This window comes from Gadus chalcogrammus, chromosome 3 (assembly GCF_026213295.1).
Source record: "Gadus chalcogrammus isolate NIFS_2021 chromosome 3, NIFS_Gcha_1.0, whole genome shotgun sequence".
Classification (NCBI taxonomy): Eukaryota; Metazoa; Chordata; class Actinopteri; order Gadiformes; family Gadidae; genus Gadus; species Gadus chalcogrammus.
In genome coordinates, this window is record NC_079414.1 from 19,277,135 (window position 1) to 19,304,364 (window position 27,230).

The window sequence follows — 27,230 nt, forward strand, 5'->3', positions numbered from 1 at the left end:
CATTTGAGAAACTCTACATCTCACCTGATGGCTCGACAAGTTAACTGTCCCATCTGCTGTACAGTATTATGCTGGCCCTGCTAGGCAGAAGTAAATCAGGTTGAGCCAATTGGGTGTACAAGCTGCCACACTTGTCTCACTAGCCATTACTACACTTATTTGGCATCGGTCCTTTGTCGGATGCCTCGATGGCCAAATGTTTTCGTTAGTCAATGGTTCCATTGACATGATCAGGAAAATGCCGTCCTATCAAACTAACAAAAGTAAATATTGCAATCGCTAGATCAACTGAATTACATAATCTATTAAAGTGAGATATGCTCTTGTCTACTGTTTCAACAGCATCTAGGCCTACTTGCTGGCCTCCATTGTACATTTATTTTTATGGTGTATGGATCTTACACATGCTCGTGCTATCATAGTATAAAGGAGCTACCACAAACCATTTTAATCTTATGGAAGATAAATGGTTAACTGAGTATTTAAACGGGCATGAAATTACAAAGTATTTACTATTTATATTGCATTGTCAGGTAAGTCCAGTTTGAACATCGTGGTTGCAAGTTGCAACCATGCGGGTCGCAGGATGGGCTTGTAACTTACTCACAGGCTGAGGCTACCGTTATTTTGATATATTTGAATATGAAAACTAGTGGATAATATCCACGGGCTACCCGTCCTCATAAATCCCTGGAGATTGCCAGTAGTACCCGATCGGCGCAGACACCCAATCGACCGGCCGGCCCGACGCATGCGCGGGCATCTATTGCCGTGTCAGGAAGTGTGTGCGTCTCTGAAAGTCTTCCGAGTTTCCCATTCACCAGCAGAGGAGCCAATGCATATTTTACAGCATCCATAGGCACCTCCGTAAAACGTGTATTTCTTACTTTATATCTTCCGTATAAGGATGAATACGACTATAACGGAAACTCTGGGAAATGTGGACCACCCGCGCGTACAGGTCAGTTCTGTTGACAATAAAACGGCTTGGATCAGCTACTGCTAGGGTTACTTACAAGCTAATTTTAGCTATCATGTTGGTGATTTTGCCAGGCTGTATATTATAGTTATTGAAGATATGACACTAACTTTAGACGATGAAATGCATCGTTTCTGATCGGTCCTTTTCGCCTGATAATGGATAATTTAGTTGATAGCTTGCAATCCCTTGTGAACAGTTTGATTAATACAGCCATTTAGCAAATGTTAAACTATACCACAATAGTTCATGTAAAACAAAATTTAATCAGTTTCTATCTTCTAAAAATACATGGTCCTGGATCATCTCTCATCGCAGACAGATGTACCTGGCGTTCACTGAAACTTTTATGAATAGCATACGTCAACTGTCTTATTCTTAACCATTTAGAATTATGATAGTAATAATAATTATTATTATTATCATTATTATTATTATTATCCCATCTTGTGTATCTGTTTTGTTGTCTTTCCTAGGACCACTGTGAGGAAGATGTGATGTCCTCAGTTGGAATTTCCAGCCTGTCTGACGAAATCCTACTATGCATCCTGAACTATGTTCCTGTGTGTGACCTATTACTAAACGTGGCACGTGTCTGCCGCAAGTTGCGTGTGCTTTGTCAGGATAAGACCCTGCTGACACATGTTTGTCTATCAGAAGAATACACGGTAGGGCTTAGTATTTATAATGACATTTACACAACTTACACTGAAAGACATATGGGATTGTTTCGACACTATTACATTCCGTTGTTCGATTCTTTGATTCTTTGCCTCTAGGCCAGTGATCTATCTTTCAGGCATGTGCTGAAGCAACTAGCCAGTCAAGTGCAGTCGCTCAGTCTGAGTGGCTGCTATTGGCTCTCTGGCTCCACCATGGAGCATCTTGCTCGCTGTCGGGCTATCAAACGGCTGGACCTCACTGGTTGTCGTCTGACCTCCCTTCGACTCTCCCGCCTCCTGGAATCCCTCTCCTGCCTCAATTCGCTTGCTTTTGATGTGGCCCCTGGTTTCAACTCGGCACAGCTGAGTTCTGAGGCTGTTGATTTGCTGAGCCGCCTGTCAGAGCTGAGGCAGACACTCCTCACTCCCAGTTATGGCGTGGTGCCCTGCTGCTCCCAGCTACGCAGGTAACCCTGGCAACCTCTGGCTTCTTTTATCGGGGTCAGGGTGAGGCTTGCTGGCTTGTTCAATCGAAGTTGACCATGAGGCATTTGGTTCCTGTTCCACCGACCATACCGTGTGTGTGTGTGTGTGTGTGTGTGTGTGTGTGTGTGTGTGTGTGTGTGTGTGTGTGTGTGTGTGTGTGTGTGTGTGTGTGTGTGTGTGTGTGTGTGTGTGTGTGTGTGTGTGTGTGTGTGATGTGAACAGATTAGCACTACAGTTTGATATCCCAGACGTGACCAGAGAGGGCATTGGTGTCTGCTGCCAGTTAATGGTTGGCCAGAGTAGTGTGCCACATTACCAGCAGCTGGAGGAATTCAGTGCAAAACTGGCACCTGGAGAGGTGAGTGTGTAAATGAAGGCATTGCATATCATTACCTATACAGTATAATAATTAGCCATTCCTGTCGGTGTTTCCAGGTAAACCAGACCCTGCTCCTTCTCTACCTAGCTGTGTTCAGCGTTCACGTCCCAGAGCGCCTGAGAGTCTTCCTGGTGTCTATTCCCGGCCCCAATCCTGCCCACTGGCCGGCCGCCACCCCGCTGGCCCACTGCTTGGGCAACCACAGCAGCCTGGAGGCACTGCAGCTCCCCCGCTCGTGGTGGGACTCCATGTCGCTAGAGCGAGCGCTGCGGGGCAACAGCCCCAAGCACCTCAGCTTCAGCCGCTGCCCGGCGCTGTGGACGCAGGTCTTCCGGTCTCTGCTCGAGGGCGGGGTCCGAGACGCGGCGCGACTCGTCAGCCTCAATCTGAGCGCGACCAGCCACAGCCTGTACCCGGAGAGCAGCGGGATACGCGGGGGCGAGGAGCAGCTGGGCGCCGGGACGATGAGCCGACTGGTGAGCGTCTGTTCAAAGCTCCAACACGTCAACCTGATGCACAGACACTACCATCACGAAAACACACCGGGACTCGACGGGGAGCCCCACCTCTGTGCCAGCTTGTCCCGACTGCAGCATGTACGCTCCCTGGCGCTGCCCGCCTGCGCCCTCTCCGACGGATGCAGCAGCCGCCACAGCACCGCTCACACAAGCCCCTCCTCGTCCCTGCTACGCGGCTTGAGGAAAGCTCCGCGGGTCGGTCTCCAAGTCTACAAGCCGTCCGAGTCCGAGCCATCGTTACCCAGGGACAGCACCTCGGGGCTGGCGCAGCTGTTGTCCGGCTGCCCCTTGTTAGAAACCCTGGAGCTGATCGGCCCCGGGTTCATCTCCACGCTGCCCCGCCTGGAGCCGTGCACGCGGGCCTGCATAGAGCCGCGCGGTATGTGTGCCTGGGCCCGGTGCGTGGGAGACTCTCACGTGGCGGCGCTGCAGGTTCTGCCCAGGCTGCGGCGCCTGACGCTGGCGGGGCTGCCGGGGATTCACAAAGGGACGGGGCTGATCCCGGTGGCCAAGCACTGCCCAAATCTCCAGGCTTTATCCCTGGCTAACCTGGGCTGCCTGAAGACGATGAATTACACCGCGTCGCTGATGGACACGCTGCGGCTGTGCACGCAGCTGCAGGAGCTCAGGTGAGCGAGGCGACGGTGGAGGTGTGTCCAGCTCTGAATGAATGCAAGCCAGGTTGTCAGGGGCTGTTTCAGCCAATTCAATTAGTTGTAGCTCATGAATGATTGATTTTATGACGGCTTATTTCATTTTCAGCCAGCCAATACATTTGTATTTGTTTGCGTGTTATATTTTTGATATTTCATGCATTGAAAAGGAAATGGCATCCAAGCGTTTTACTGCACACACAAAGGTTTGAATATGTGTTAACTTAAGAATGTTTGGCCAAAGCATCTTTTAACTAACTTCTTCTCTGTGCCTCCCTGTCTGAAGGTTAGAGCAGCCTTACCTGAGTGCCAACGCGTCGTTCTTTGAGGCTCTCTCCTGCTGTTCGCGTCTGAAACGCCTCTGCATCATTTCACGCAGTGGAACTTTTGACCCCGTTGCCACGGAAACCTTTGTTGCTCGCTGCCCCAGCCTTTGCGTGTGCCACATATTCATGGGGGGGACCTTGGTGGCCTGTCGCACGCTACAGAAGGTGTTAATCGACAGGTCAGTGTGTTGTCGAGGACGTTATATAACATAGTGAGGACCTTCTACATCAGCATGTCTATATTGAACTTGCCCGAGAGACGCAAGAAACAGATTTCTAGAAGCCCATTTATGATGATTTTCATTGAAAAACAATAGCCAACGAAACCGTAAACTAAGTGATTCTATGCCCTAAATTCTAATCTAGTACACAGAAGAGCTATACTGCCCCCTTGTGGTCATGTTAAGTAACGCATATGATTATGAGCAATCTGCAAGACCTGTGCTGTAGACATGGACTATCCTCTGAAGTCCAAACCAGCCTTAGGTTATCTGCTCTCATATCTTTAAGGTGCAATAGATCCGATTTGATTAAATTCTTAAGCAGGCCAAAGTTATCTGCTCACGTCTCAATGGTGCTGTAGGCTAGATTTGAGAGCAAAGTGAAACAAACCAAAAAAGTCCCTTCTCTCTCTGCTCCCTTCCCCCATACTGTGATTGACATGAAAGATGGATTCCCCGAACCGATCAGGGTGCCTTTGTTGGTCAGGAATGAGCGGTGTGGTGTCCAAGATTTGAATGAGCTTGTACAGAGGCAGGAGCAGTCAATTCTCACAGAGCATTTAGCTCACTAAGAGCTAAACGCTAACGTCTATGCCATTTCTAACACATTTCCCTCAACCAAAACCATCCACCCCTTTATGTTCCCTGACAGGTATTCAGCTGCGCGGCCCGCCCTGAGTGTGGTCATCTTCCCCCTGCAGCACGAGGACCTGGCACTGGTCATCAGAGACACTCCGCTCACCCTCCTGGATAAGATAACGCTCTTCCAGAGCCGTGTGGCCCAGACCCCCCTCCTCGCGCCCTGGTGACACATCTCTGTGACCTGCTCTCAGCATGAATGTGGTCAACAGCCATTGCAGGCATTTGAATCGATGCCCTGCCATTATTTATATATATATATATATATACATATATATATATATAAAAGAATAGTTCCCAATGGCTCAGAGAGTTTGAAATGTGCACGGCTGAATGACTTGATTGTTACCTTTCATGATGAAGCAAACAAAGAAACCTTTAAGTTGCAGTGTATTTCAGCTCAAATGATGCGTGGTTGGAAATTTGTAATGATTTAGTGTTTAGGTTCAAGAATTTTTTGGGACAAAACTTCTGCACAGCTGCTTGAGAATTTTTTATATTATAAAATAAAATTGATGTCTCCTCATTACTCGAGCAATCTGTTGCAACAAAGTATTTATCTGCGAATGAAATGCACATTAAATGGCAAATTATATGTTTAAGGTGCCATAATTAGGAAACACAGGATACTTATGTGTTTACGGACTACTTGAATAGATGTTGTATACAACATTGTAATAAACTATAATAACTGACATTGTCAATGTTTCAGTCTTTTTTTTAACCTTTTGTCCTTGCAATACATTTTAGTAGAGTAAACATGCAATGTAATGTATGTTATGAAAGATGTTCACGTATTTTAAGAACAGAAGAAAAAATAAGCTTTAGCAGGATTTGTGATGCATTTTATTTCGAAATTAAAGTAAAATGCATTATGGATAAAAAATATATAAGATCAATATATTTTAAGTTACATTTTACCCTGATAGAGAAACCCTACAATTTTCCTGACAATTTTCCCTATTTGTTCTCCCTCCAGTGCTCCAGTTTAGATCCTGAGCCTTGAGCCTTTATTGAAAAAACGGAACCATTCTGTCATCACCTCAGATCACACAGATCAGCGTGGTCGGCAACCCACAACCCAGGGTAGAGGGGCTTCATGAAAGTGGTCTGGACTCTGTGAATGAGGCTCAAAGTGTCGCCGGAAACACTGTAGAAGGCCAGAACACCTGCGCTGTGATCCAGGTACACAGCGACTCTTGACAACTGATGCTCCGGCAATGAAATCTCAACATCATTGTGGCGGAAACAACGTTTTTTTTTATTCAAATCCAAACTCCAGGAATTCTCATTGCACCCAAACGCACACTCGTGGTAATAGTCTGACCGGCCAATGTCTTCATAACACACCGCTATCTCTATTGAACCGGTCCACTCTACCTCCCAGTAGGAGCGTTCGGACAGATGTTCTTTACACATCACCTGCCAAAGATGGGTGAATCTCTCAGGGCGGTAGGGATAGTCCTGCACTAGATCTTTAAGTTCCACACTCCTATTTCCCTGGGAAAGAGAAAGCTCTCTGTATGCTGTGTTCGGGTCAAGTGTGAGGTGACGGTAATCTGGGAGGTAAGTGGAGGGAGGCTTGATTAGAAAAGGTATTGCAACGATGCTTGTATATTTAGATTTTACCCTCATCTCTTTTGTCCATTTAGTTTATTGTTTGGAAGATTTACATGAATCATGGGCTTACCAAGATTATTGTTGCATTTCATCGACACTGTACATTTCTGTGATTACAATTTTAGTAGGGCTATTACTATATACCAAACATCAAAAAAAGACTCACATTTTACAAACTCAGCTCTGGTCTTGAGCTCCAGTTGATTCACTACAAGAATAAACAAAGTGAAATTAATGACATTAAAATATGCTAACGATTACATACTATTTAAATTATGTTTTGAAAATGCACTGATTATTTTGTGTTTTTTGGACGGTTTACCGGCAGAAGGTGTGGTTGTGGAAGCTGGCACTGGTTGGTTGTCTTCCATTTGTCGAATCTATTAAAGAAGAGTTTTTGGAATTAAACGTGAGCCCATTGCAATGCAGAAGAATTAGTTATTTTAGCAGCTAAATGTTATTTAAGTCACTGATTAATTAACTACAACAACTTTTATGCAGGCTAGTCTGTGACAAAGAACATTTTTATTGTTGTTATACATTGTGAAAGTTCAAAGTGTATACGGAAAAACACGCAATCTGACTCACCTCAGTGCAGGGCTGATGGTTGCTCCGTTTCATTGTTATATGTAGACATACAGTGGTCCTGCAGTTTAAGATGGACAATCCGTTTACTAGACACTACTTGAAGCGTACGACTAAACTGCATCTCTAGAACGAACTTATCTCTAGAACGACTAAACTACATTCTGGTTGTCCTCCTTTGACCAGTGGCATAAATGAGCTGTTGACAATTTGACAGGCATACTAATCAATCTATTATAGGGGTAAAGAGTAAAACATTGGTGTTAAAGCCTATATATAATATAAGCTAATAACATCTAGCTGCTAACTTTGACAATCTAATTCCTCAATTGAGGATGTCTTTCGACACACATATTCCATTCCAGCAAGATTTATTTTGGATATCCAAATTCTTAGCTCGATAATTGACTGCTAATGTCTTTATGTCACCTCTACAGTATTGCATACACGTGAGCTTGCTAGCCTAGCCGCTCTTTACAACGTTGAGTTAGTTAGCTCCCAAGATGTGGAACTCTGCTGCTTGTTCGTGCATGCGAAGAGTGAGTAAGATGTTAGTACAATCCACCAGATCCTACCACGTCTACACAGCTAAAAGGAGTTCATCTGCCAAAACGCTATCGCATTATCCCTGGTCGCCAAATCTTTTGTTAAATGATACTTCTTGGATTATCAGTGAAGTGACCAGACACAAGTCGATCCTCTCAGCATCCTTCGGAGATCTGAACCCCTTGACAGATACTGCCAATGCGACTGACCAGGTAGATGGTGACGGTCCCGGAGAGCAGTTTGGTACATTATCTAGTGATATTGGTGCACGGAGGTCGTTCCAAAAAAGTAGCCCAGAAATACAGAATCAATGTTTCCAAGAGGAAGACGGCGAGGATGAAGTTAAAAGAAGGAAACCTTTCATGGCCAAAGGGAGGAATACGACCTATTGGTACTTCCTACAGTGTAAAAACTTGTTAAAAGAAAACAAGGTCAGTCTGTCATCATTTTACCCTCACACGATCAATCGCGTGCAACCTATTTCAATTCAAATGATCAACGTGTATGCTGGCCTCATTGCACCCATTTCAATTATGTGTTGTTGCTGTTTTCATTTCTATCACAGCTTCAGCAGGCTTTGGATCTATTTAGCGGAGACATGTTGAAAAGAGAGAGGTTACAGCCAGAAGAGTATAACTACACCATCCTTATAGGAGGTTGTGGTCGAGCTGGACAACTAAAGAAGGCCTTCAAACTGTATAATGATGTATGGATGCTCTACACTCCCTTATACATCCCTATCCATGTGTATAGTTTATGACCGATAGCCATTCAATGGCTTACTATTGTTTACAGTAATTAGCTTTTGTGTTTCTTTCAGATGAAAAAACGGTCCCTGATTCCAACAGATGCTACGTACACTGCCCTGTTCAATGCCTGTGCTCAATCGCCATCGAAACAAGCCGGGCTCCAGCATGCATTGCAGTTGGAACAAGAACTATGTCGCAAAAACCACCCAATTAGCACTATCACATACCATGCCCTCCTCAAGACACACGCCATAACAAACCACCTTCAAGCCTGTATTCACACAATCCGGGTATGTTTAATTGTATCAGTTCATTTACGTGGTATTGAGGTTGTAGGGGATTGTATTCATGAATAATTTATAAATCTGTGTGTGTTAATGTTCAGGAGATGATGAAAAACCAACATGTGGTGACTCAGGAGACATTTCACTACCTGCTTATGGGCTGTGTAATGGATAAGGAAACCGGGTTCAGGCAGGCTCTACAGGTGGGAACTGTCATGCATGTGCACAAATCGAACAGAACTATTGTTATTGCTGTTGTATGACATTGTTTGTACCTGTCTTCCCTTTAGGTTTGGCGCCAAATGCTTCGTTCAGGGATTAACCCAGATGCTAAAAATTACAACCTACTTTTGCGTACCGCAAGGGATTGTGGGATTGGTGATCCCACCACTGCTACAAGCCTTCTGCTGAGCCCTGATTGGGCTGATCAGAAGGGCCAGGGTGCGGCTAGCAAGAGGTATAGGAGAGGAAGCAGGGATACCATAGACCTTGACCAGTTGGAGAGACAGTTGTTTCTACAGCCTGGAGCAGGTGGCGACCGCATGTTAACCGCTGACGGGAATGACCGAAAAGGCAGTGCACGTGTCACAGTTGCAGAGATGGTGCCCTACAACAGCTTACCAGAGGTCCGCCGCATGGTTGTAGTGGAGGGAGTACCTCATGACTCTCCTTCTTGTCAGCCAGTGCCCGTAGTGGAGCCCCCTAACCTGTTGGAGCTTTTTGAGAGGAGGGGAGGGGCCACGGTGTCCATCGGCACGGTGGACGGCGCCACTGACCGACTGGCGCTGATAGGTGGAGGTAAAGGTTTCCTGGACAAGATGGTCTCTAGCGGCCTCAGTCCGGACCTCCGAACCTTGACCCTCCTCGCCGATACCATGGAGCCAGGCAGCCAATCGCTGCAGATGCTCCTACAGGGGGCCAAGCTGCACAAGGTGAAGCTCGACGTAGCATTCTTCAATACCGTGATTCGCCGCTCAGCTAAAGCCGGTGACCTGGATGCAGCAAAGGTACAAAACCACACCCTCGGCCACCCCTCAACCCATAACCAAATACTGAGGTAATAGATCACATATTCTGTGTGTATTGACCCTATCCTCCTTTTTCCCAGGCTGTTTTGCGTGTCATGTACCAGAGACATGTAAATACAGACGTGCAGACTTACGGTTGTCTTGCTATGGCATGTGACCAGAAGACGGATGGTCTTCAGTTGCTCAAAGACATGGAGGTGAGGACGCATTTCAGTCCTCAAATGAATGCTTCTAAAGCATTGAGTCACCTAAGGGAATAATGTTTTTATATTTAGATGCAGTAGCCGGCATCTGGTACTAATACTGGATGCAGAAATAGTAGAAATCTCGAATGCTCGTAACAATAGATGATACCTTTTACCTAATACTAGTAGTTATAGTGGCACTAAAGTATATACTATAATGCATGGTGACTTTATTTCATGCAGGTTGCCAGATTGAGGCCTAATGTCCAGGTATTCTCTGCTCTGATTGGGCGGGCATCTCGGAGGCTGGACTACATTTACCTGAAGTTACTACTGGAGAAAATGGCTGAATTAAGAGTGTGGCCTAACGAGATTATCATCAAACAGCTGGAATTTGCTGCACAGTATCCCCCTAGCTACGACCAGGTAGGTCACTGTGCCTTAGATATAACAAAGCTTTAACAAAACCTTTCATTAATCATGTGCTATTAATTATTCATTTTGTTTTAATTTCACTCCTCTTTCTTTATCTCTCTCTCAGTTCAAGAAGAGGAACAACTACCTGATTCAAATTGATGGTTTCCGTGGTTACTATCAGCAGTGGCTTATGTCCATGCCTGCAGCCAAGGGGGCCGATACAGAGCAAACAGACGGACAGGCTGGGACAGACATGGCTCCAGAACAAGAGCAACCTGAGACTGATGGAGTGAACATTAAGCAGATGAACCAGAAGGCGGCATCGAGGAGATTTAATTCTAGAAAGACAAGCGGGCAGAGGAGCACGGCCTCAATATAAAACACTTGCAAAGGAAATCGGGAGAAAACCTTTTGGAAATGTACTTTATTTAAATAGGGTCAAAGCTGTGCCTCTTTGAGTGTAAATGCTGTGTATTTATTTATCCAGCCATCTAATTGGTTGGACAACGTTTATTAAAATCTACGTAATGGACCTGTATGAATTGAAGAAAAAACCACTGACACTTTCAACTGAACTATCCTATATTTACGCATAATTGGAATTCTGCATTTTCTCTGCATAAAATATTTATGCGCCATATTACATAAATGGCATACTTTTGAATCTTATTCTTTTTTTGTACTGTTGATTTGCCTTTTTACAGTGTTCTGCTACAACATTCAACAAATAAAAGCTGTATTTTTTTTATTATTTAACTTCAAATTCAGGTACTCCAAATTACATGTAGGTGACAAAAAGTACATAAATAAATGTTGCAGACGGACTGTTGAATGGTTACAATGGTTACAATGACCAGTGGCCAAGCCAGAGGCCAAGCTCCGAAGCTCCAGACTTGGTCACAGAAATATACGTCATTTCCGTTTATTTCCCCCGCGAGGAACAAATGTACGCATTGTTTACATGGTAGGTAAGTCTAAAGACGTGTTTATCCGTGTTTGTTGCCCGACAAAAATACACGGTCATTATACCTACGATTATAGTTTTGTGTTCAAAACCACCGCATTTGTTGTCATGCATTGAAGATTTTCACTTTGTCACTTCTGCTTATACTCTTTATCTTAACAAAACCAGTTACATTCCAGGCAGCTACCTGGAATGTAGGCCCTACCGAAAGTAATGTTAACATAAGTTACTTCCTAATGGAAACATAGTCGACCAAATCTTGGAACAGTACATCGGCGTTGACCATACAATAGCCTTACTTTGTTAAATAACATTTATTGAATCTGGATAACACCTTTTGAAAGCTGAAATCAAAGGGAGTGGCTAGCAGTCAATCGACCCATGTTGTCTCGTCGCTAACAAATCTGATATGAACTCTGTTTTGTCTCACAAGATGCCCTTCTGGAAACAATCGTGTGCTTACTAGCAGAAGCTGGTTAATGTTCTCATTTATATTATTTTAACTTATAACTGCACAGATATCTTTCAACATGGATGAGGTGATAATTATCCTCAGTGAAGACGAGGACCTGTGTTGTGATACCGCACTCAACGACTCCTCCGTCCTCTTCGTGGAAGTTAAGGAAAACGGTGAGGGATTTTTGTCTGAAGCGTGGACATGTGTAATATTATTGAACCACAGTCTTTGTTTATATGTGTGTTATTTTTGGCCTTTTTAGTTGTGCAAGATAGACCATTGTCTGCCCAGGCTTTGGAAGAAGACCTAGTAGTTACCTTCTCCAAACGGGCTGAAGTGTTGCCTCATGCACGCTATGATTGTCCCTTATATCCCTTTACGTGAGTAGACCCCGAAATTCACCATAGGCCTAACAGTTTTTTTTACATTAAACACCTCTCAGGCTTTGCAAATTCAGGATCCTATTTGTGTCATTGTCTTTCCATCTCCAGGCGTGCAGAATATGTGAAGAGCGGCCCAATCGACAGCAACCACCAATTCTGTGAACAGTGTTTCTGCTATGTTTGTGATAAACTAGCATCGCTGGTATGTTGCACCCTATTTTTGATAGCTACACCACCTTTGAGTGAAAAAGGTCTATCAAATCAATTAATAATATATACTTTGGTTAACAACATTTTGTCAAAAGGCTATGCTTTTTTTTGACACTCGCGATTTTCGCTGTCGTTTGCATTTCAGTGTCCTTTGTGGTGTGTCAATAAAGAGTGTCACTGTAACAGCCACCAGAGAAGCGGTACCTGGAGCAGACTCCGAAACTCTGCAGATCTTGGACATTTACTTGCATTTGACTTCTCATTGTCAGATGTAGACAGTAAACTGCAGCTTGCTGGTAACTGTAATAATATAAAATCTGCATGGGTTCATTCAATGTGCATTTGATATTGTACGCACTATCCCTAGTTCTACAAGTTCAATCTGCAGTGTTTTTGTGTTTTAGAAAGGCTACTGGGGAGCTTCAGAAAGGAGCTTCAAGTAGAGTTCTCCTGTTTCGTCCGGGGAAAGATGCTTTCGGATAACAAGAGTTTACATCCTCACATGAATGGTCTGGTTCATGAGTAAGTGTTGGGATTCTGCTCTGGGTTCACTTTGAGGCTTTAAAATAGACCAATGTACTTTTGTGGGTTGATAACCTACACATTGGAACCTGTAGACATCAAACTGTTTTATCAAAAGTGCTGTATAACTTGTCATTCTGTACAGAGAAACTCTTGACAGGGAAAGGCTCATTTATTTAGTTACAAGAGTAAAAAAAATACATGCACAAGTTACAATAAATAATAGTAAATATGTAAATAAGCATCTACCTGATTGCCGCTTAGGGGGTTATTATCGTTTGTTTGTTTTCTTTACTTGTCTGCAGTTACACACCAGTGTACGAATGTGTGACATCTTTCCTGAACAAGGCAGAGAGACAGGAAGGAAAAGTTGCTGCCATCATGAGCTTGGGAGCAGCCAAGGACTTTTCTTCCCACTACCAACCTTCAGGGTACACACGCACGTACACACACACACACACACACGCACACACTGCATGTATAGATCTGGTTGGGCCGAAAGCCTTTAGGTACAAACCAAATGTCCACAGTCGGCCTGTATGCATGATAGAGCAAGATGCCTAACCTCTACCTGCTCATTAATGACATCCATCTAAATGCGGTTGGATTAAAGCTTCTGGGAAATGCTAAATCTGCACTTACCCTCCCTTACAGTATTGAAGAAAAATAAATAACTAGTTGGGCTGTAGTGTAGCTTCTGAGACGGGAGTAAAAGAGTCTTAACGTGTTTCTTGTGGTGGTTGTTGTCGTGTGTTTCTTTCCGTACAGGATTGTGTTGTCAAAGTGTCCTAAAGCTAACGCCATGGAGGCCACAAGAATACTCCTACAAAGGTATAAAGGCACACTCCCATTTCCACCACACATACCCAGATTTGAACTTGAGCAAGAAGCCTAACCCGTACTACCTTATCATTAGAACTGTATGTTATAAAAAAAAAACTAAGTCGCTTTGACTAAATGTCAGTTTTTAGCCATTTAAAAGTGTTCTTCTTACTTAATATGGTTTTCTCTTCCTCTTTTCAGAGTGATGGTCTCTGTTCAGCGGCTAATGGTGATGTCTGATTTACCATCTGATTTCATCCACAAGCTGCAGCGCTTTGCCCTGTGCCTGAATATGCCTGTAACCGTAGGAAACACAAGGAACAGGTGCGTGTGTTTTTGTTTGTGCTTTTGTTTTTTGTCTCTGTTTAAAGATCCTATGTGTTTAGAATGAGAAATTCCTTCTCATTACTGGCTCCTTTGCTCAAAACTCTTGCAGTCAGAGAACCGGAGAATGTGTTGATCAATAACAATCATAAAGTAATGTTAGTGGAAATAAATGACTAAATCTTGTACAAAATCAAAAGTAATGGAAGAACAGAAAGTTTTGCCATCAACCATACGTAGACTTCATTTCCTTTCTTTCATCCGGCAAAAAAGATAAAATATAATAGAAATCTGCCCATAGGCTGTTTTACGCAGCTGACAGAATCAGGCATGGTAGTTTTCAACTAGCCTATATAATAGCAATTTAAAGAGATCTAGTATACATGTCAAATCACGTCCTGTTTAGCCCTATGTTGTTTTACAATGCCGATAAAGGCTCGGTTTTTGAGAGAGATGTGTTTAAGAGTTTACTTTTGACTTGTCCATCATCTGATAACATTTTAGATGTCCTAAATTGTCCTTATTTATTCACCAAATATTAAGCTTAACCATGCCCTAACATTTTTGTTCAAATTATTAAGAAACCAGGGTACAAATGGCAACGTTGGATTGTCATTTGTATGACAATGATATAAAGTCATGTGTTGGTTGTGATAAGCTAATATTTACTGAATTTTAGTGTGTGTGTGTGTGTGTGTGTGTGCGTGTCTGCTCCTCAGCCTATGTGTGCGTCCGTGGGACGACGTGCTGCTGGTCTCGGTCCTCAAGGGGCAGAACGTGACGGGGATCCGTAAGCAGAGGAGCAAGAAAGACATCCTGGCGGAACCAATCTCTGTGGTCCTCATGAGGTCGGAGCTGCTACAGTCTCAATGCAGGTACAGACAGACAGACATTCACAATTGTGTAGCAAAAGTGGCATGGGTCTTCATAATACAAGGATCAATACTCAAGGGTATAGGTAGCAGGGTCTACGCCATACATGGTCTACGCCCCACACACACACACACACACACACACACACACACACACACACACACACACACACACACACACACACACACACACACACACACACGTGTGTAACCCATGGACCTGTTCTGTTCTGGCAGGTACAGGGAGCTGTGCCGCTACCTTTGTGCGGTGATCCAAACGGACAACTCCACGCTGTGAGTGATGCACGTCTAATGCGTCAACCTATTTTTATATTTAGATAGTACTGGCGTCACGCATCATCGGATCTCATGATTGTTTCGGACAGATGCATTGTTCAGCTATGTTTAATGTAGCCTACCAAAACAATACATATATGTTCAATCACACCAGTAATAAGCACCGTGGGATACTTCATCTCATCAGTGCACTCGCTTCGATTCACCTCTCCTCAAACTCCTCCCAAATGGACTCTATTGCCGCGTTTCCACTGCAGGGTGCGGAACTGATCGGATCGCAAAGGTGCGGTAGGGAGGGGGCGGTATAGCCCAGCTCAGTTCCGAGGTCGCGTTTCCACTGCCGACAGTACCCTTGGTGGTAGGCCGGATGTCGATCGCCGCGGCAGCTCCGTAAACATCGTAAAAAACGTCTTCCTCCCCAAGAATGCAGACGAACGTCTCCACCTCCTTGTTCGCCCAAGCAAGCGTTTTACGCGACAAGTTAATTGTAAAGAATAATACCTCGAGGCTACTGTTTGTTTGTTTTTATCCCCGCGTCACCCGGAAGTGACGATTCTGTCGACCAATCAACGGAGGGGGGGGTGTAGCTAGAATTTCACGGGACCCTTTCAGGCGTCTCGTCTCGTTTGCGGTACCCCAACGGAGGAGTCCCGAGAACGGGGCCGGAACGGGTACGGCAAAGTCCGGGTCACGCCCACTTTTGGCGGTGGAAACGCGACCCGACCCGCACCTTTGCGATACGATCCGTTCCGCACCCTGCAGTGGACACGCGCCATATGATGTCCCATTGTGGTCCGGTCTTGCCCCCGCCCCCCCCCCCCCCCCCCGTCCAGGTTCAAGGAGATGCGGGACCTGGTGGCTCTGTTCATGTGCATGGAGGGGGACTTCTCCTTGGCTCTTTCCGAGGTGTCCATCGCCGCCCCCCGCTTCTCCCCAGCGCTCTTCCGCCTCTACCTCCGCATCTTCGAGACGGCGACGGCCCCCAGGGTCCACATCAGCCCGCAGACACCGTTTGACCTCCCGGGGGCCGAGTGGGGACCCATTCAAGGTAAGACACACGCATGGTCCCGCACACACACACAGAGATAACATCATGTTACATTACCACTGACTATTAAGTGGACGCTTTATCCACATTATTACCTCTAGCCATGTCACCTGGAGCCGGGAGAGTTATAATAATAATACCGTACCGTTACATTACATTTATTCAACAGACGCTTTTGTTCCAAAGCGATTTCCTGAAAGTGCAATCAACAATGAAGATATAACGACGTGCATACAATTATACAAAGACACCTTAAATAATATTAAGAAACGACAAACGAAACGTCAATAAGATAAACATTTTAAAAGCATTTAAAAAAACATACCCAATGCTTCAATCATCGAACAGTGGTTTTTCGCAGGCGAGCTGGAACAGCCCGGCCTCGACACTGTCCATTGAGGCTGATAGAGCGATGCTCTTTAAGAAAGGCGTTAACTCTGTCTCTGTCTCCCCAGGGGCCGTGCCCCTGAGACGTGGGGAGCTGGTCAAGTTTGCTCTGAGGGTTCAGAGATGTTGTGCCGCAGTAAACGCAGATGTAAGTACGCAGGGCGGTTATTCCAGCACCGTTCTGTTTGGCGAGTTGTTTTGACTGAGTTCCTCGTGTCTTTTTCAGGCTCAATGCTGGTCCGATTTGCTCACCATCGTTAACAACCCCCGGGATTCACCCTCGGCTCTGCCAGAACCCGGCCCTGAATTCCTAAATGTTTGTATACTTGTTCTATGAACATCCTTACTGTAGCGACGTGTGTGTGTGTGTGTGTGTGTGTGTGTGTGTGTGTGTGTGTGTGTGTGTGTGTGTGTGTGTGTGTGTGTGTGTGTGTGTGTGTGTGTGTGTGTGTGTGTGTGTGTGTGTGTGTGTGTGTGTGTGTGTGTGTGTGTGTGTGTGTTCTTTTTCTTATGACAAATGTACTTATTTCAAGTCGCTTTGGATAAAAGCGTCTGCTATATGTCACGTAACAAACTTCTTCTTTGGTATTTCAAACTGTGGCAGCCTTTTGTTAATGCTTTCATCTGACACTTACTCCTTCAAATTGCTGACCGTAGGACGCTAAGACTCTTAGCCTGGAGATACTGAATCAAGGGGTAGGATTATGGACCAACATACAGATTCCCAAATCCTTTATAGAAGTAAGTGCATGTTAATACACACACAGCAGATTGTATTCGATAACGCAAATACCTCATCATTTCATGCAGAGATCGAAAGTCCATTGTGGCATGCAGGTTTTTTGTGAATCGTGAGTATATAACTGTGTATGTTTCACATTTACAGGTGAACCCAGACCATGCGCTGTTGCTATTGGTTACTGCGGCTCTAATGCTACGGATTTTGAGTGGCCCCCTAAGTCCAATGCTTCACGTTATCCAGAACTTCAAGGTAGCATCTTTTTCCTCCACTCGTCCATTTCTCTCAGCACTCTGCACCTTTCCACTGTTATATACAAAACATGAGGGCATGATGGTAGAATGTGATCCGAAAATGTTTGTATGGTTCTTTAAAAGACATGCTGGACACTTAAAGAGAATATGTGGTTAAGGGGAAAAGTTAATAACAGTTGAATCCGCATTTTAGATACAACAGTCTGGTACTGCTTTAACTGTCATTGGGGACATTCATACATAACTGAACTTAATCTTTGTTTTAATGTCAGCAGATATAAAAAATAAAAAGCGTAAAATATGATAATTATATATGCTGAATGATGCATTATTTAGCAACAATGTCCAAGAAAAAAAAGGAATGTATAAAAAGTTGGAAGAAAAGGTCGTTCTAAATGTGAATGGCCGTGCTGTGCTGTCTCCCAGGATAATCCCTGGGTGCTCCAGTGGCTGTTTCAGAACCTCTCACTGTATGACCAGGACTCCAACCTCATCCAGAGCATCCAACAGGAGCTGGGCATCATAGGTGTGTTCCTGACAACCACACACACACCCGCACCTACAATGTCTACAAAACATTAAAGAATAGGCTGCCCTCACGGACACTCATTTCTGTGTTTGTTGTGTCTGTTATAGTCAAAGAAATCCACTACGTCATCGGTTATTTACCATAATTCATTTTGTTACCAAACAATAAGTCTTTCGCGTTTTCTAAGACCTCACATATACTGTACATGCATTGCTGATGTACAGCGACTTGCATAGGAATAACTTGGTTAATACAATCCTCATTGCATCATTCTAGGAACAACTTTCCAGACATTATCTATAACTACACGGATCCGTCTGGAATTGTTCCTTCTCCACAAAATACATCCCCTTCAGCCCCTATTCTTGTTTCTCTTAGTTTGCTGCTTGTCTGTCTTATACATCTAGTATATGTCTTCTTTCTTCTTTGCATTGTACCAGTGTTTATTGTTTTATCGTTAAGTGCTGCCTGCAGGTACTGGTTTTCCAGTCAAAGGAATACATTCAGATTTTTTTTATATATATGTGCCTTAAAGGCACCCAGTGCAACTTTCGAGGCTTAAAAATAAACATTCAATTTCTAGTCTTTTTTACACGTAGTAAGTTTCAATAACTCCATACCATTACATACCGACATTCAAGCAGCAAAGATGAGACGTTGTTGTGTGGTGAGAACTGATAGAAAATCGATAACAACAACAATGCCGCCATTTTCTTTATTTTTTGTAACCTACAATAAATAAAGCAGGCTTCCAGTCAATGGAAAAATGGCTTCTCCCCACCGGCGATTGTTGTTGTTTACGATTTTCTATCAGTTCTCACCACACAGCGACGTCTCATCTTTGCTCCTTGAATGTCGATATGTAATGGTATGGAGTTATTGAAACTTACTACGTGTAAAAAAGACTAGAAATTGAATGTTTATTTTTCATTGAATGTTTACATAAAGTTGCACTGGGTGCCTTTAAGGTTTACTATTCTTTAACGGCAGAATGTTTTCTTTTAAATGAAACTAGAATATAGACCTTGGTTCCTAGATAGTATAACAACCTGCACCTCCCTTGGCCTTACTTCCATTTCTGTTTTCCTCTGCCCCTAAAATGCAATAGGAGATAAAGATCATTACAATCCAATAGTTTCTTGACATGTTAAACTTGTGGTCAAAGGTGTGGGTGATAAAGTGAGATATGCCTGGACAAGTGTTTTTTTCCTCCTCATAGGCGACCAGGCCTCCCCTGTCCCGTTGGAACACCACTCGCCGCCTCGCCCCTCCACCTCACCGGTTGTTTGGGATCAGTAAGTAAGACGTTACTACATCGGCACACTATGGAAACCGGGGGTAGATGATTCAGCCTATAGTGTTTTAATTGGCATCATTAACAATGTTGATTTTTAATGAACATCCAATTTGTCTTCCCTTGTGTTTCATGTCTTCTCCTGTTCTGATGTGGCCTTATCAGCACATACTGTGAGTCACTGTACCAATCAACTGACCTAGCTGTATCCTTGTGTGTATCTGGTTGCCACAATGTCTCACGTCATTGGTTATGTTATGCATTGCTAACTGTGACTTTTCTTTTTGAGCAGGCAGTCCGGTCTCTGTCCAAACCGTGTGTCCCAAAGGTGCAGTCCCAGCCATGATTGTACCTGTAAGCAAAAATAATCCTGGCACCTCGGCATACAAGTTACTTATCAAAACAAACAATAACAGTATTAAAACACTCATAAAAACAAGCAATAACGGTATCCTTCACCAGATTTTGCATCAATTAATGTTTTCTTTATAAAGCATTAAAATAATTCCACAGGTGGGTTAACGGGTCACATTTTCAAAGCACATTGGCAGGGTTTTGATGGAAAAGGGTTTGAGTTGCTGAGAGGTTCACAGGCCACAGTAGATGTACCCTTCACTGACCCAAGCTGTGTCTATTTCCCTCCCCAAGACCTGATCACCTGCGGTACAACAATGGATCGTGGTCTACCCTCTCAAGTACCAGTGGCTGAGTGTACAGGTGCCTTGTGGATTTGTCTGTAGTACATAAGCAGTTGTTGAAATCAACGGTCTGTACTGCTTCACCGTGTTCTTCACATCCTTCTGGAACCCCTTGAATGTCTTCATATCCTCCCACTGAGCATATCCATGCTCTCACTGTTGCTGACAATCCCTACAACACTTGACTGGAGATTTGAACTCTGGTATAGGAGAAAGTTGCCTCTGCATGGATTCATGCTAGGAACATGGACACCAGGATGTGATGACGGCTTCAGAAGACTTTTGTGGCTTATTTGATTTGCATTGGTGGTGTTTGAAGTGTATTCATAGTCTTCTTTTTCAAGTGTAACTTAACGTTAACGTCTCATCTATTTTCTAAAGCTGCCATGTTGGTGGTTATGTTCAAACCAATGCTGTGTTGCACCTGAGCTGTTATATATTGAAAAAAATCTTGTGAAACGTAATGGAGCAATATGGGTGAAAAACATTTTAAAACATTGCAGCTTTTTCTATTGCAGAATAAAATGTGAATTTAGTTTATAAGAGGAACATTTGTGGCATTCCTTACATATTTTTTTTAAAACGAGTCTGCTTTTTCATTGTCATGGGGGAGTTTGCTATCCTACAATGACGCCAGGGTGAAAAGGGTCTGTGAAGAAGTCTATCAAAATACTTTTCAAATTTGAAAAACATGATTATGTCGCAGTCATATGTTTGTGGATCTGCGTCGGTCTGTAAGACACGATCAGGACCGGTGGGCCACGCCCTGCATGGTACTGTTTGATTAAATCAGACAGGAAACGCATCACTCTCAGATCGTCCTCACTGCTGCAGAACCCGCGCGCCAGAAGCAGGGCTTCTCCATCACCAACGTTATCATCCCCGTCACGACCAAAGACGGGATGAAACGTGTACAGCAACGCCTGATTGGCCAGGGCGGTCAAGCAGCTCTCCAGGTGGAGCAGATATGTCCTGCCCCTGCATATGCTGGAGTGACGGTTAGCAATTCGGCCAATCAGGGAGCCTGAGTAGGTTGGGCAACGCAGCGTCCTCTGATCCAGGTCCAGCAGGGCTAGGTAGCGGCTGTATCGAGCCAGAGAGTGGAGAACAGCCAATGAAGTGGCAGAGGAAGTTCTGTTCACAAGGGAATACACAGAAGGGAAGACGAAACAATCAAATTAAGGGTAGATCAGTTGGATGTGCCCCCTCTACGAGTTAAAATGTTACTCCGCCGGTAAGGAAATGCACTCACCGGCACAATCTGGCCATGCTAAATATTTGATTTACTCCTGAGTCCTGACAAGCTTCTAGGGTAGTAAACTTATGTAATACTTCAAACTGCGGAACATGTTATTTTTCGCATTCAAGTATTAGCATGAAACCAAAAAAGAATACAATTAGCAAGTGGCAATGACAGTAATTTCATTTGTTGGTGGATTACCTATGTAGGCCAATGAGCCTCCATGTGAGCAGGTCCGTCAGTTGAAGGGGCTTGGCTAAGAAAGGCAGCACATTGTTCCTATCTGGACCGGATGCGGGCAGGAACAGGGCGAGCGCCGAAACCAACTTCCTCACACGACTCTCATCTCCTCCAATCACTATCAGTGGCCGGCCACTGAGCAGACAAAACACGGCATGCTGGGAAAACGAGTTCTGCTGGATGAATCTCAGAGCCCTGAGGCCGGCCTTTCTCTTTCTCCCCTGGTTAAGGCGGAGGTTGACGTCTGGTGTATGGGTCTGGGTAGGTGATTTGGAGGAGCTGGTGGATTGGGACGCCTCGTCGACACTCGAGGTCCTGGTCCGAGTACACGGCGGCGGCCACGCAGCGCTCAGCGGCAGATTGAAGGAAAACTTCACGTGGTGGTCCGACGCCATTGTCTCACCTCTGAGACGGGTCGGAGATATGGAGGGAACTGCTACTGCTCTTTCAGCAACTGCCATAACAATTACATGACAGAACATTTAGCCAAGGTTAGCAACTGATTCAACTCATTCTGAGGCTTTCCATTAACAACCATATTCTTGTAGAGCATTTGCGTGGCTTCTCCCTTAAGGGACGACAGCGATGCGCCTTTAATTCTATATAGTTTCCACGATAGGGAAAGTACAGCTCCAAACAACACTCCCCCTTACCTTGATGCATGGCTGTGATCTCCGGCATGACGTCTTCACGCACCGGCTCTCTCCCTGCACTATGGCCTGCCCCCGTATCTCCCTGGGCTGCGGAGCCCTCTCCTCTGTGGAGTGAATCCCCCTCGATTCGCAGGGACCAATATTTCCCTCTGTCCCCGACGTTCCGCCGCGGTTCCTTGCGCTCGTCTCGCAGGATCGTCACCTGCTCCATAAAATCCCTGAAACTGTGTGCCCCCTCATCACCGCCTGCTCCCGGGACCGGTGGCTCCGGGTCCAGGCTGCTGTACGGCGTCGGTCGGTCCTCCGAATCCTCCTCCGTGATGGCCTGCAGGTCCTCCGGGTTAATGATTGAGTCGGTGGTACTGAGGACCTCGATGCTGTCCTCGCTGATGCCGCGGGTTGCGTACGCACGCACACGCTGGCTGCACGCCGCTTCTGGCGGCGCGTGTCTGAAGCAGAGCTCATTCCTCACAAAGGCTGTTTCTAAGATCGAATATAGAAGAAGGTGTAAAGCCAGCAGGGTTTAGATGGGTCAGAGGCAACATTTGAGACGGTTGTGATCGTAACATCCCTCAAGATTGTTGAAATAAAGCGTTTTGCCATTGCCAGGGGCGACTTACCTCTGTGGTCCTCCCCCGTGACGGCCTGTTGGGTCCGGTACGACCTCTCCGTTCCCAGCACCTCGATGCTGTCCCCGCTGCTCACGCTGCCCGCCATCTCTGCCACGCCCCTCTCCTCCGCGGCGGGGGATCCCCTGCCCTCCGTCTCCACCCGAGGCCCGAGGTGGGGCTCCTCCGTGCAGGAGAAGAATCTCTCCAGACTCGGCCACCGTCCTTTCTCCTCCTCCTCCTCCTCCTCCTCCTGCTCTCGCTCCCTCTGGCCCTCGTCTGGATCCCAGTGATCAAACAGGAAGTTGGTCAGCGGAAGCCTCCTGGAGAGGTCGCGTATCAAGCGGGCGTTGTGCAGCGCGCTCCGGTCGCCGCGGAGACGGCGCTCCGTGTCCGTCAGCTGCTCCACGGTGACGGACACAAAGTAGGCGTCGCTGAGCTCTTCCAGGGTCTTCAGCCGCCGCTCCAGCCTGGCGACGGAGGAGGTGGGGCCGGGGGGATAGGCCGCCGCCGCCGCCGTGGGGGGCAACGGCGAGAAAGGATCAGCAAGGTGGTCGGTCGGGTCGTAGGGCAGGAAGCCGGGCTGCTTCAGCTTCCTGTTGGGGTAGGACGACACCTGTCGCAGGAGTTCCCGGTAGTTCAGGATGGAGCGTTCCAGAGCCTCAAGCTCGCCGTCGTCCGTCTCGCCAACGTGGGGGGTCCCCTCGGCGGTGTCCGGAAGCTCCGCCCCCTGCTGCAGACTCAATCGGGTGTACCTGTAAAGAAATGTAAACACACTGATGAGGAAGAGTGACCGGATGTAAAAGATACAATGGAAAAATACACACACACTTTAAGGCAGTTTGATCCAAACATCTCACAGTGATTTCAGTGATAGTAAGTATCAAGTCTAGGGAGTCTTGCTCAAGGAAAGCTACAGGTACGGCAGCGACCATCGGGGGTCACAACCAGTCACTTTAGGCTGGGGAGGTACTTTACCCTGACCACCACTAGACCATCCTTCCCCCACCTAGAATACAAATCACAAAGACAGACTACCGGACTACAGACTAGGTCTCTCTGTGTCTCCCTTCTCCCATCTTACTCAAGCTCCTGAAGTTTCCTCTGCAGCTCGCTGGCGAAGGCGCGGCGGTTGCCCGTCTTCAGGCTGTCCGAGGCCCGGGTGAAGCAGGCCGACAGCTCGCCGAAGCGCTCCATCAGCTTGCCCTGGTCCGACGACACGTAGGCCATGCAGAAGGGCCGCACGAAGCCCCGCGCCTCCAGGTCGTACAGGGTCATGTGCTGGACGTAGGCGAAGGCTCCGTTGGCCGAGTCGCCCATCACCACCCGGGAGTCCTCCGTGAAGTTGATGCGCGGGCCGGGGTAAGCGGAGGGGTTGGCGGGGGCCGGGAACGCCGCCTGGTAGTCCACCGACATGATGCGCACGGAGAAGTGGTTGAGGTCAAAGGAACCCAGGACCAGGGGGTCGTCCGGGATGGTCATCACCGGTTGGGGGCCCACCTGTGGGTGTTAGGTCGATGCGCAGGTACACGCAAAGAAATACACACACACACACACACACACACACACACACACACACACACACACACACACACACACACACACACACACACACACACACACACACACACACACACACACACACACACACACACACACACGAGATGGATAGGTCATGTTTAAAGAGACGCATGCACGCACACACAAAAAAAAAATGGATATCCTAACACATACACACCTGCTCTGAGAATTCAGCCACCAGTATGAAGTCTCTGTGGAACTGGGCCGCGGTGGACCAGGGGTTGGAGGGGGCCACCAGAGGGAGCGACAGCTCGTTTGGCATTGTGTCCTGGTGGTGGCTGGCCTCCACGAAGCCCTCCCCACCTCTGAAGACTAAGAGGTCGGGGGAACCGATCATCGTCACTCGGTGGCGATGACCCTGATGATGATGAAGAAGTTCTGGCGGTACGGTTCAACCCATGGAGATCTTGTACCGGACGGTCTGAAAACCTACGATGTTCGTTCAGAAATATGGTTCTCCAATTGAAATACAGTTGACATGCCACGAAAAGTATACACAGCAAGGATCACTGGACGGTTGTAGACTTGCATCGTTTGAGATCAGGTGATCTTGTGGTTGAGCTTGTGCTCTTGAGCTCCAGTGACGGACCTCAATGAGTCAGCTTTTGCACCCGCTCCATTAAAGCCTGGCGAAAGGGGATTTCATACAGTACAGTTAAACAACATCCGTGGACCGACATTAAGTTCCTATATCCATTGAAGAAATACAAACATTTGATTCAATTGAAGGCCTAGTCACAACAACCCGTTTGTTGAAAGGGAGAAAAAAGCGAATCGCGATCATATTTGCACTAACTAGTACAAGAGGCGCTCGGTTATAAAGGTTTGTTCATAAAAAGGAGAAGCGAAAGTTTCCTTCAGGCAGTCGGGCTGATCACAAGGTTAAACGTGGTCCCGGAGATGCCTTCCTCTTTCTTTCCTTATCTGATCCGCAGAACAAACGTACTTCATGGGCTGTCAATAAGAAACCTTACAATCACATGCGAGCAGCCCAGCCTACTCTACATCCATATTTAGCCTTGTGACAGCTGACGGTCTGCGGGTCGGTACACTTCTCTGTAGCGGGCTTCTTGCAAAAACAGACGCTCTGTTTGCAAATTAGGTCTTGCATGATAACATCAAGTAGGAGAAAAATAACTGCGAATAGATTCCTCGGAATGTTCTCCACGGAAATACTCACTTTGGAAAAACAATCCACTTTAAAATGTAGGCGCAGGGACGACCTGTGCAGTCCGTCTTCAGGCACATGATGCCTCGCTGCAATTCCTTTCCCATCAGCGCCCCCATCTCAGTACTATGAAGTATGCCATGGACTGAATGAAGCCTCACTGTTGATCTCGATAGTTCACAACCACACATGAAAATCAATACGTTTTCGGCTTACCGATACAATAATTACCAATGTCCTGCGAAAATAACTTAAAAAATAACTTAAAATATAATTACCTTATTTATGAAAAAATAATTATTTCATAAAATAAGGTTTTAATTTCGTCTCAACAACCTATGGATTTAGAATTGCAACTGATGCTCCATGCCTGATAAGGAGATGTTCTCTAGGTGATTGGTGATGAAGTGCATAACTTTATTTTTCTCATTCAAATAGCGGAAGTACAACCTTCTCCAACTCACCATACACAATTCAAAATATTATGCACTGAATTAGCAAGCAGCCATATGAAATTGCAACAACTCGAGACGAATGTGCTAAAAAATATTGCACTGCATTTCACCTCCATTCATGATAGATAACATTAGATAAATATAATCAGGATTCGTTTCAATGAAATGAATGAACTGCTTATAGAGGAGGCCGCAGCTGCCATGTGGTTGGCGTTTTCTTTTTTTACATTTGAAATCACGGCGACATAGGATTCTGCGCTGAGGGGTGATACTTTCCACCCAGACAGCCCATATATATACAGACTTGGCATTGAACTTTGCGTGAAGCCCTGCAACCTTGTTCTGCTAGCAATGAACATTGCATTAAACCTCACCCTGCTAGCACTAAACATAGCCCGAAACCTTATTCTGCTGGCACTGAACCTAGCCTGAAACTTTGTACTATTAGCACTGCACATAGGCTAAAACCTTGTACTGCTAGCACTGAACATGGCTTGAAACCTTGTTCTAGTAGCACTGAACATAGCCTAAAACTTTGTTTTTCTAGCCTTGACCATAGACTGAAACCCTGTTTGTACAGCACTGGACATATAGCCTGTAAGTAACCTTGTATAGTCGCACTGAACATAGCCTGAAACAATGTTGTACTATTCGTTCAGACGTATAATGATTGGCACATAAATGAATTTCATCATGTTGTACATAAAGGAGTCACTATTTCACACTTGTCTCATTGTAGAGGTTGAGAGGGGTTTGTTTACAAGCAAATCGTTTCACAAGTGCCCCATTCGCCATTACATTCAATAGCTTTTACTATATGTCTTTCAAATGTACCAGTTGTATTTCATACAAACACTTCCCAACGCTTTCACCTTCACCATTACTGCCATCATTGGAGAAGTTTGAATCAGGCTAACATGTTTCCAACAGGTATGAAGTGACCTTTTCTCTCTTTACACTGCTGGGAGCTTGAAGGTGAACTTGTGACACTAGTCATCTTTCAATCTTGTTGTGAGGGTTTAGGTTCTTGTGATTGATGTAGGGAGTGGAAAACACCAGTGCAACGGTCAAATCTTCAGTCTACAATACCTTGATCAAACAGTCATTTAAAAAAAGTCAATCTTTCAGCACATCTTTCTGACTGCAGTTGTCAGATTGAGTTCAGATCTTTTCCAATGTGTGAAAGGTGTGCATGTGTCCCTGCAGAC

At 45.6% G+C, this 27,230-nt stretch overlaps 4 protein-coding genes across 9 annotated transcripts; 2 read left to right on the forward strand and 2 right to left on the reverse strand.

The window, feature by feature from the left end:
* Nucleotides 1–52: 52 nt before the first annotated feature.
* On the forward strand, nucleotides 53–5,849 carry fbxl18 (F-box and leucine-rich repeat protein 18). The gene is made up of 7 exons (XM_056586483.1): nucleotides 53–961; nucleotides 1,456–1,647; nucleotides 1,759–2,108; nucleotides 2,350–2,485; nucleotides 2,563–3,653; nucleotides 3,964–4,182; nucleotides 4,877–5,849. Exons 1-7 carry the CDS (start codon nucleotides 908–910, stop codon nucleotides 5,031–5,033), a joined length of 2,199 nt encoding a protein of 732 aa, XP_056442458.1. The 5' UTR covers nucleotides 53–907; the 3' UTR covers nucleotides 5,034–5,849.
* On the reverse strand, nucleotides 5,672–7,403 carry LOC130379619 (stonustoxin subunit beta-like). The gene is made up of 4 exons (XM_056586563.1): nucleotides 7,072–7,403; nucleotides 6,806–6,863; nucleotides 6,650–6,691; nucleotides 5,672–6,422 (listed from the first exon to the last, which is right to left on the reverse strand). The coding sequence occupies exons 1-4, from the start codon at nucleotides 7,102–7,104 to the stop codon at nucleotides 5,902–5,904; spliced, it is 654 nt and encodes a 217-aa protein (XP_056442538.1). The 5' UTR covers nucleotides 7,105–7,403; the 3' UTR covers nucleotides 5,672–5,901.
* On the forward strand, nucleotides 7,142–20,778 carry zgc:112980 (uncharacterized protein LOC503706 homolog). 5 transcript variants are annotated; one of them, XM_056586479.1, is made up of 20 exons: nucleotides 10,669–11,245; nucleotides 11,760–11,871; nucleotides 11,961–12,078; nucleotides 12,190–12,283; nucleotides 12,437–12,587; nucleotides 12,696–12,813; nucleotides 13,119–13,244; nucleotides 13,582–13,644; nucleotides 13,837–13,959; nucleotides 14,679–14,834; nucleotides 15,069–15,125; nucleotides 15,962–16,176; nucleotides 16,632–16,711; nucleotides 16,790–16,879; nucleotides 17,221–17,304; nucleotides 17,450–17,554; nucleotides 17,983–18,082; nucleotides 19,305–19,380; nucleotides 19,545–19,733; nucleotides 20,028–20,778. In XM_056586479.1, the coding sequence occupies exons 2-19, from the start codon at nucleotides 11,772–11,774 to the stop codon at nucleotides 19,723–19,725; spliced, it is 2,037 nt and encodes a 678-aa protein (XP_056442454.1). In that variant the 5' UTR covers nucleotides 10,669–11,245; nucleotides 11,760–11,771; the 3' UTR covers nucleotides 19,726–19,733; nucleotides 20,028–20,778. The 5 variants fall into 5 exon arrangements, 4 of the variants coding, with proteins under 4 accessions (XP_056442454.1, XP_056442453.1, XP_056442457.1 ...); XM_056586478.1 differs by having other exon boundaries at nucleotides 10,669–11,241; XM_056586481.1 differs by lacking the exon at nucleotides 10,669–11,245 and adding an exon at nucleotides 11,266–11,296.
* On the reverse strand, nucleotides 19,116–27,221 carry smcr8b (Smith-Magenis syndrome chromosome region, candidate 8b). 2 transcript variants are annotated; one of them, XM_056586453.1, is made up of 8 exons: nucleotides 25,846–27,221; nucleotides 25,580–25,735; nucleotides 24,557–25,025; nucleotides 23,903–24,318; nucleotides 22,831–23,573; nucleotides 22,211–22,693; nucleotides 21,519–22,011; nucleotides 19,116–21,211 (listed from the first exon to the last, which is right to left on the reverse strand). In XM_056586453.1, the coding sequence occupies exons 3-8, from the start codon at nucleotides 24,734–24,736 to the stop codon at nucleotides 20,773–20,775; spliced, it is 2,754 nt and encodes a 917-aa protein (XP_056442428.1). In that variant the 5' UTR covers nucleotides 24,737–25,025; nucleotides 25,580–25,735; nucleotides 25,846–27,221; the 3' UTR covers nucleotides 19,116–20,772. The 2 variants fall into 2 exon arrangements, with proteins under 2 accessions (XP_056442428.1, XP_056442427.1); XM_056586452.1 differs by having other exon boundaries at nucleotides 25,580–27,221.
* Nucleotides 27,222–27,230: the final 9 nt, after the last annotated feature.